The sequence below is a fragment of the Lutra lutra genome, chromosome 16 (genome assembly GCF_902655055.1).
Source record: "Lutra lutra chromosome 16, mLutLut1.2, whole genome shotgun sequence".
NCBI classification, from domain to species: Eukaryota; Metazoa; Chordata; class Mammalia; order Carnivora; family Mustelidae; genus Lutra; species Lutra lutra.
The window spans coordinates 33,578,865-33,588,168 of NC_062293.1; the positions used below are offsets into that span (position 1 = coordinate 33,578,865).

The 9,304-nt window shown below is 38.2% G+C and overlaps 1 protein-coding gene across 1 annotated transcript in view; it reads right to left on the reverse strand.

Annotated features, from left to right (window-relative positions):
- SKA2 (spindle and kinetochore associated complex subunit 2) overlaps nucleotides 1-8,794 on the reverse strand; it is a 38,965-nt gene extending 30,171 nt beyond the window's left edge. Inside the window, 3 exon segments of the mRNA XM_047708956.1 lie at nucleotides 7,515-7,594; nucleotides 7,596-7,622; nucleotides 8,747-8,794. Of these exon segments, the coding sequence (XP_047564912.1) occupies nucleotides 7,515-7,594; nucleotides 7,596-7,622; nucleotides 8,747-8,779 (140 nt within the window). The 5' untranslated portion in view covers nucleotides 8,780-8,794.
- Nucleotides 8,795-9,304: the final 510 nt, after the last annotated feature.

Here is a 9,304-nt window from a genome sequence, read left to right on the forward strand (position 1 = left end):
GCCCTAGTAACATTTACTGAAAGTATGAAGTACTGTCATTTACAATTAGGCAGATTGAGTGAGGGAAAAAAGCATTTACAAAAGTTAAACAAGTCTATTTCCTAACACAAATAAATTGTTCTAAAAAGTTAAATGTATTTTACAATCACTGTCACTACATGGAAATCTTACCAAAAACTGAGTTATTTCCTCACTTATGAGAAAAACACTGACTCAAAGAATCAAGGATTGACTTATTCAAACTTTTAAAATGTTATATATTGAGATAATTTAGAAGTATAACTTTTTTTTAAAAAAGATTTTTTGTATTTATTTGACAGAGAGATAGAGAGTACAAGTAGGCAGAGCAGCAGGCAGAGGGAGAGGGAGAAGCATGCTCCCCGCTGAGAAGGGAGCCTGACTCGGGGCTTGATCCCAGGACCCTGGGATCATGACCTGAGCTGAAGGCAGTCACTCAACTGACTGAGGCAACCAGGTGCCCCAGAAGTTTAACCTTTTAAAGTCTAATTGAGAATAAATTTTATTTATTAGAGACATTCTCAACATTGAAACTTTATATTTGGGTAACAAAGGTAAGATCTTTTCTTTATTTGTTTCAAAACTTTTACTTTCCTCCAAGGAAGAAGAAAATTTCCCACTTCATTTTAAATAAATTCATAGATATGGTCTTTCATACCTACTACTGAAATTGAAGATGTGTTCACATCAAAATACATTTTAAGGCAGAAGAAACCTTCCCTCTCCTCACCATCTGGTACATGTTTTTATTCTTATTTAACTAGTATATAATCTTTTACCCAGAAAACTTAATGGCTGTACATGCTCTGGGATAGAACAAAAATTAAATGATGTATCTAAAAGGAAATGCATTACATTGTTATCAACTCACTTTTTTTTAAAAGTAGGCTCCTTGCCCAATGTAGGGCTTGAACTCAAGACCTGGGATCAACAGTCTCATGCTCTGCTGACTGAGTCAGACAGATGCCTCTCAATTCACTTCTTTAGAGAAAAATGAGATCCTCGAATTAAGCAGTTTTCTTCCCTCAGTTCCTCGCCATGTAATGTCTTACCTGATTAAAAAACACAGAATCCTACCCAGTGCTTGAACTGCCTACTTGAGAATGGTAGGAAATTAAAAGCAAAAGAAGAGAAAAGCAGCCACACTTTAGGCCTAGAGAGGTAACTCATATTTTAATATATGAAATGTGGGAATAAAATAATTTTCTCATAAGCAGTCATGTTCTTCATTCCCTACCAAATGATGTCTTTGAGTCCATGCCTAATATCTTGGATACCTTTCTTCCCTCTGTATCCATTCTCCTGGCTTTTGAGGATATTTGCTTAACAAATAGCTTACTTTTCCCCTGAAATTTCTTTAGAAGACATAACACTTCTTGCTCTAATTTTAAGATATAGAGCAGTAGTAGAAATCACACTGAACAGGTTATGAAAAATTTATAAACAAGACCTATACACTGAAAACTACAAAACACTGTTGAGAGAAATTTTAAAAGACCTAATAAATAGAGAGATAATGTTCAAGCATCAGAAAATGCATTATTGTCAAGCTATCAAGTCTCCCTAAATTTTTCTAGATTTAACATGATCCCAACCAAAATCCCAGGCAGTCTCTTTTTTTTTTTTTAAGAAACTGACAAAAAAAAAAAATATTTGGAAATACAAAATAATTTAAAAATTTTAGAAAACAAGAGCAAAGTTTGAGGTCTCACATTAAATGATTTCAAGACTTAACTATAAGAGACAAACCAAAAAAGAAAAAAGAGAGACAAACCATTAGAGACTCTTAACTACAGAAAACAAAATGAGGGTTGCTGGAGGGGTGGTGGGTAGGGGGATAGGGTAACTGAGTGATGGGCATTACAGAGGGCACTTCATGTAATAGACATTGGGTGTTATATGCAACTGATGAATCACTAAAATCTACCTCTGAAACAACAGTAACAGAAGACTTACTATAAAGCTATAGTAACCATGACAGCATGATATGTCATAAAGGAACAAAACAGAGTTCAAAAATAAATAAACCAGGTGTCTGGGTGGCTCAGTCAGTTCAGTGACCAACTCTTAATTTCAACTCAGGTCATAATCTCAGGGGTGTCAGTGCACAGTGTCCTTCAGACTCTCTCTCTCACTCTGCCCCTGCCCGCACTCATACATGTGTGATCTCTCTCTCTCACTCTCTCTCTCAAATAAATAAATAAATAAAATCTTTAAATAAATAAATAAACCAGTCCATACATACTCATTCAACCGATTTGTTACAAAGGAGCCAAGGGAAATTCAATAGGGATATGATAGTCTTTTCAACAAATGGTACCAGAACAGAGGAATATCCATATGCAAAATAAATAAATAAATGAAAAGACCTTTAACTCTCACTTTATACCACATACAAAAATTAACTCTAAATGGACAGGAATCTAAATGTAAAATCTGGGGCACCTGGGTGGCTCAGTCAGGTAGGAGCCCAACTCTTGGTTTCAGCTCAGGTCAGGATCTTGTCCTGGGACCAAGCTCCATGTCAGGCTCCACACTCAGCAGGAAGTCTGCTTTCGCATCTCCCTACTCACACACACTCTTCCTCTCTAAAATAAATAAATAAACCCTTAAAAAGAAAACAAATGTACAAACTAACACTATAGTCTTCTAGAAAAAGACATTTGTGACCTTGAGTTAGGCAAAGATTTCTGAGATTGAAAACAAAAAGCAGGGGCGCCTGGGTGGCTCAGTCGGTTGAGCGGCTGCCTTCCAGTCAGATCATGATCCCAGAGTCCTCGGATCGAGTCTTCCATCGGGCTCCCTGCTTGGCGGGGAGCCTACTTCTCCCTCTTCCTCTGCCTGCTGCTCTGCCTACTTGTACTCTCTATCTCTCTGTCAAATAAATAAATAAATAAATAAATCTCAAAACAAAACAAAACCACACACAAAAAGCATAATCCATAGCAGAATAGATGCATAAACTGGACTTCATCAAAATCTTTATGTGAGAGGGCAATAACAGAAAAAAATTAAAGGACTCTTAAAAATAGTTAAAAAGACAAACATCTCAGAAGCACCTGGGTGACCCAGTTGGTGAAGCAGCTGCCTTCTGCTCAGGTCATAATCCCAGAGTCCTGGAATCGAGCCCCGCATGGGCCTCCCTGCTCATCAGGGAGCCTGCTTCTGCCACTTTCCCCTGCTCATGGGTGAACACTCTCTCTCTTAAATAAATAAAATCTTAAAAAAAAAAAAAGACAAATATCTCAATTTGAAAATAGGCAAAAGATTTCAACAGATATTCACTAAAGAAGATATTCCAAGTGCAAATAAGCACGTGAAAAGATAGTCAATATCATTAGCCATTAAGGAAATGCAAATTCAAGCTATAAGCAGATACCATTATACAACTATTAGAATAGCTAAAATGAAGAAGACTGACATGGTTGAATGACTCTTGGTTTTGGCTCAGGTCATGATCTCATGGGTCATGAGATTGAGCCCCACATTGGGTTCTGTGCCCGGTGTGGAGTCAGCTTGGGATTCTCTCTCTTCCTCTCCCACTCCTACATGTGCTCGCTCTCTCTCTAAAATAAATAAATCTTAAAAAAAAAAAAAAAGAAAGAAAGAAAAAGAAGACTGGCAATACCAATACAAATACAAATGTTGGTAAGGATATGGAGAAACTGGAACCCTACAACATAGCTTTGGTAAATATTTCAGTGGTTCTTTTATGAGATGATGCATACATTTTTATCATGTTACCCAAGAGAAACAAAAACATTGTGTCCAAACAAAGAGGTACACTACAATGTTTATAACGTCTTTATTCATAATAAGCAGAACCTGGAAACAACCCAGAGTTCACAATCTGGTAAATGGATAAATAGTTTGTGATAGTCTATACCAATGAAATACTACTCAACAATAAAAATGGTCCAACTACTACTAAGTACAACAACACAGATGAATCTCAAAAGCATTGTGCCAAGTGTAAGAAGTCAGGCACAAAAAACTGCAAGCTATAAATGATTCCATTTATATTAACTTCTAGAAATGGCAAAACTAGAGATCAATGTCAGGGAGCTTGGGAGGAGGAGGCTGACTGCAAAGGGGCATAAGGGAACAATAGGTGATGGAAATGTTCTATACCATGTCTGTGGGGGTGGTTACATGATTGTCCACACTTGTCAAAACTCATCAAATTGTACAACTAAAATTGGTACATTTTTTGTATGCAAATTATATCTAAAAACTGATTACAAAAGAAGTAATGGATTCGCACTTTATTCTATCTCATTATTACAAAAAAGAACTTTAAAACAAGCACTCTTAAGTTTGAAATTCAAGCATAAACTACATAGCACACTTAATTAACACCAATTAAGATTTGGGGCAAGTTATCATATAAAATATACAGCAGAGATTGTTTTCATTACTTACTAATTCACCTTAAAACTCAAAGATAACCCAACACATGCCAGAACCTATCCAAATCTGTTACAGAAAGAAGAAAAATCCAACTACTCATTTAAACAAGTCATAACAACTTCAGGTATAAAAAATGTTACCTCAATGTGTTTCATAGTGCATTAATTACAATAGTGAGCTTTTTTTCAAATTATGACTTCCTGAAACATATACTTAGGGTAATAAAATTATACACTTTCAGCAACAAAGATTGTGGTAAATTACTCACAGATACTGAGGAAAGATGTAAGGCAAGAATCAAAATTCTGGTGTGCATTCTGCTTTCAGATGCTTTGACAATACTATTGCACTGCTAGCTGTAAAGTACAGTAGTGCAATAAAGTCAGAGCATTCGTTAGCAGATATTGATAGTAAAGGAAAACAAAAGCATCTTGCATCAGCTGAAGCGTCAGTGTGAAAAGAATTTAAAGGGCTACCATTTTGGACAGAAGACAACCGAAACCTAAGAACATGTATATCAATGTTAAAAAGAAAGAATTGAACTTAAATATCAAAATAATAGTTTTCTGATGACTAACTTATGATTAATATTTAACAAAAACATATAGAAAGGATTTCTGTAAGTACATCCTAAGCTTCAGAAGTTATTAATATGGGTTTTGTTAATACCTTAAGACTAGTATTAACAAAACCAGTTATAATTACTACTAAGGCAAAATTGTGAAAAATATTTGTTTTGCTGAGATGTGTTGATTAGCTCCCCCATTGCAAATGATCAATTAAGTAAGAAAATCAGAGAAAACAAATGAAAAGTAAAATAAGTTTCCCATCTCTAAATACCCAATCTATCTTTCTGGAATCTAAACTACACTAAACTGGATCCCAGAGTCCTGGGATTGAGCCCTACATTCCACATCAGGCTCCCTGCTCAATGGAGAGCCTGTTTCTTCCCCTGCTTGTGCTCTCTCTGTGTCAAATAAATAAATAAAATCTTTTAAAACATAAAATAAAATAAATAGGGGCGCCTGGGTGGCTCAATGGGTTAAAGTCTCTGCCTTCGGCTCGGGTCATGGTCTCAGGGTCCTGGAAGAGAGCCCGGCATTGGGGCTCTCTGCTCAGCAGGGAGCCTGCTTCCTCCTCTCTCCGCCTGCCTCTCTGCCTACTTGTGATCTCTGTCTGTCAAATAAATAAATAAATAATCTTTTAAAAAATAAAATAAAATAAATACACCAAACTCTAAAAAGCTCTTAACTATCTTACAGCTTTTTATCTCAAAAATTTACAGGTTCTCAAGGAATTAAGGAGTCCTAAACAAGACCCTACCTAAGGGAATACTATGGAAGGGGATTTTAAATTTTCAGTTAGCCCCTAAAGATCTTAAACATAAGAGGAAATCATCTCCATTTTCTTCAAACGTACAAACATCAAGAAGGAAATAATAATGGTACAGGAGGAGGTTCTGAGATTTAGAAATCAGGTTTTCTTAGATTCAAGCTAATTATCATTATCCCAACCTTTTAACTGGTAAGAAATCATTTAGAAATCTGATAAACCCAGAAATAGAAATAGTATCATAGTATCACATTGTACTTTTGCACAATCACTAGTGGTACCACAAAAGAACACTGGACAAATACCACTCAACCAGTAAGTGAAAAGGAAAAAAGTTAGAGAACAAAGATTACCCTACAATGAGCTTATTCCCCCATTAATAATGTTGACTGATGCAAAAACACTTTCCATTATTTATACGAAACTTTAAATAGTCTAGTTCAGCTATTTAGATTCAACCTCCTAAAAAATAAACTCAAATACAGGACAGCTGGAACATGGGTGACTTGATCTCAAATCCTAAGGCCACATAACTCAGGTATTAGAATAGCTCAACTCTGCCAGCCAAGGATCAGGTTTTAAAGACAAGTACTTCAGAGACAGATATTTAATTTTCTGAATTGGAAGTTAATTCAAACAAGAAAAATATGAAATATTTTTAAAATAAGAGGACCAGGCTTTCTGAAAAGTGAGAATACTTTCTTTTCAAAGTTAAATAGTATGCATTCTCTTTCATTTATTAAATTTTCAACATTAGTTCCTCAACAAATCCTTTATTCAAAGTAATGCAGAACCAAAACTCAGAGGATTGGATAGGAAATCATTTCTTTCCAATCTAAGAAACTAAACCAGTTCATAAATAAAACATTTTAAAGCACATGGCAAATCTGAAGATGAGATACACCACCTTTTACTATCCAATCAAAAGAAAGCTTTGTTAATTCTGTAACAAAACTATAATCATTCAAATACATTTTTTAAACCCTGATGAATATGGAAACAAACTAATAACAACTAATAACTTGAAGGGGGGGGTACCACTAGGTTACCAGCAAGTAATTTTTAAAAACCTGCTTTTTTCTCTTCATCTCTTACAAAGAATTTTTTTGAAACGACCCCATCATTCAAACACCTAAAAGTTTAAGAGTATGGCTATCTGACAATTTTCTAAAACCTTTTTTCAAGATGTATACTTAATCATTTTTTTCTTAAATTAAAATGTGTTCAACCTAAAAAAAAAAAAAAAAAATCCTGTGAGAATTCTGACTCTCATGCAAAGTCCAAGAAAAGGCTTAATTGGTATCTCAAAAGTAAACAGCCAACTTGAGGGGGGAGAAAAACAGTTAAAAGCAGAATTAGTACCATTTAGCATCTTAAACTTAAGGCAGAAATATCCATTCAGAGAGAGGAATTCAGAATGGGGTAAAGAGCAAGACCGTGTTAATTTATGCCTGTCAACAGAATCAAACTAGGATACTTGACATGTTTTGGGTTCTTCTGTTTGATTAATGAATGATAAAAATAACAAAACTTTAAACTAAAAGTTCATTTTCACAGGTTTGTTTGTAAAGCAACAGAAAATTCTTCCTTCTTCACTGCCATCCCGCCCCATGCCATTCCCCACTCCCACAAAGAAAATTAAAACTCAAAATTGTCAGAATCAACTGAAAGCCTTCTAGTCAAATTTGTATTTGAGAGGCACCTTAATTCATTAATAAGTCAGAAGAAAATAATAAGGTATATGAAACTCTCACATTTTCTGGAGGTGGGAATGGGGGCGAGTGTGGTACTCAGTTTCTTCCAGGATCACTACAAGTGCTGATGTTGAAGTGACCCCAAGGTTCAGCTTGGAGAAGGCAGCACTGGAACAAATGATATCTAAGTTGTAAAGCCGGAGTATTGTAGGGGGAGGACGGCGGATTGCGACAGAAAAGAAGGAGTTGGGCTTTTTTACTTAATTTTGTTATTTTCCTTTAACAAAAAACCGACAGGAATTAAATGATGGGCGCGTCCTCCAAATTCCACATTTTAAGGAAAGCCAGCCCAATTCACACACGGTAATGCAGGGGGCAAAGGACTGGAGATAGAACAAGGGGAACTAAGAAGAAAAAAGCGCGGGCGATCAAGCTGGTAGTCTAAGAATGGGAGGAAGGGAATAAAGAGGACAAGTGAGGGAAGGATCCATAGAAGAAAACTAGGACATCCCTTTAGCTTGGCGCCTCCGAGCAGGCCAAGCAGCAGCGGGAGTCCTTTCCAATTATTCGCCCCCGCCCCCTACTTTCGAAAATGAATGAAATTCGGCAACTCCAGAGCAGAGTGCCTTCTAGGTCCCAATTCCTCCCGTGCGTCGAGAAAGGAGACAGAGGTTCAGATCCCCACCGCTCACACCTCTCCCCCACTCAAGGATTGCCACTTTCAAGCCTAACAGAAATTGGGTCTTGGGGCTTCCCTTGGCCGCCAGGAAGTTCTGCACGCAAGTCAAAACCCTTCTCAGACTTTCTCAGCCCGCCTTGGAGAACGTGAACCGCTCTGCCCTAATGGGATTTCTCTCCGCCCACCTCGGTTTATTCCCCACCCCACCCTCCATCCCCATTTCTTGTAGTGTGAACGACCTCTCCCCTCCAAGGGGCGTTTAGGGATTATTCCAGTCACGTCCTTGAGGGGGAAATGCATAGAACGCTGTCTTTAGGAGCCTCAGCTCCTTGGCGGGCGGAAAGGTAAAGGCAAGGAACAAGGAATTCCAAAGGCCCGGCTACATCAGCATCTCCCGCCATTTCCCTCACGAGTTTCCCGGATGTAACCCCTTCCTCCGCGGCGGTTAAAAGAGACCAGGCGGCGGCGACTCCCTTTGATACAAGAGGAGGGAACTCGAATATGGTCCAGCTTCTGCCGCCCATTGTTTCCGGCGACTCAAAATTGCATCCCACCTTGGAGACCATCCGGGAGAAATAAACTACCCAGCAGATCTCCTTCACTTCACACTCACCATCAGTTCCAGCTTATCGACCTCCGCCTCCATGTTGAATAGTTGACATTCCTCAGACCGCCGCGGTGCTTAAGCCGCAATCTGTACTAGCACTGAGGATCTCTATTGGACAGCTGTCACTCAACGTCTCACACTCATTGGTTCCTTCGCTTCACTGGCGCCCGCCCATTGGCGACTGGGTAACGCCTCTCCACATGAAACACTTTCTCCAGTTGGGCAAAGACACAAAACGCTGCAGGAGGATTGGCTGCTGTGCACTTTTTTTTTTCCATTGGCTGCACCCTCATCTCCACTTTCAATTTCTTAGTTAAGGCTCCGCAGAGAAGAGCTTGCGATTGGTATAATCGGAAGAAGAACCCACCAATTACACAAAAGCTTCCACAAACAGCAAAAGGGACGTGACACACCTTCTTAGGTCTCCTGCTTCCCCTCCCCATGGCTCCCGCCTTCCACTTATTCATACCAGAAGCGCCTCAGCTCTCATTGGCCAGTGCATGGTGACCTTTTAACCAATCACAAACCAGACTGTGCTCCTACACTACCCAGACAGCGAATCGT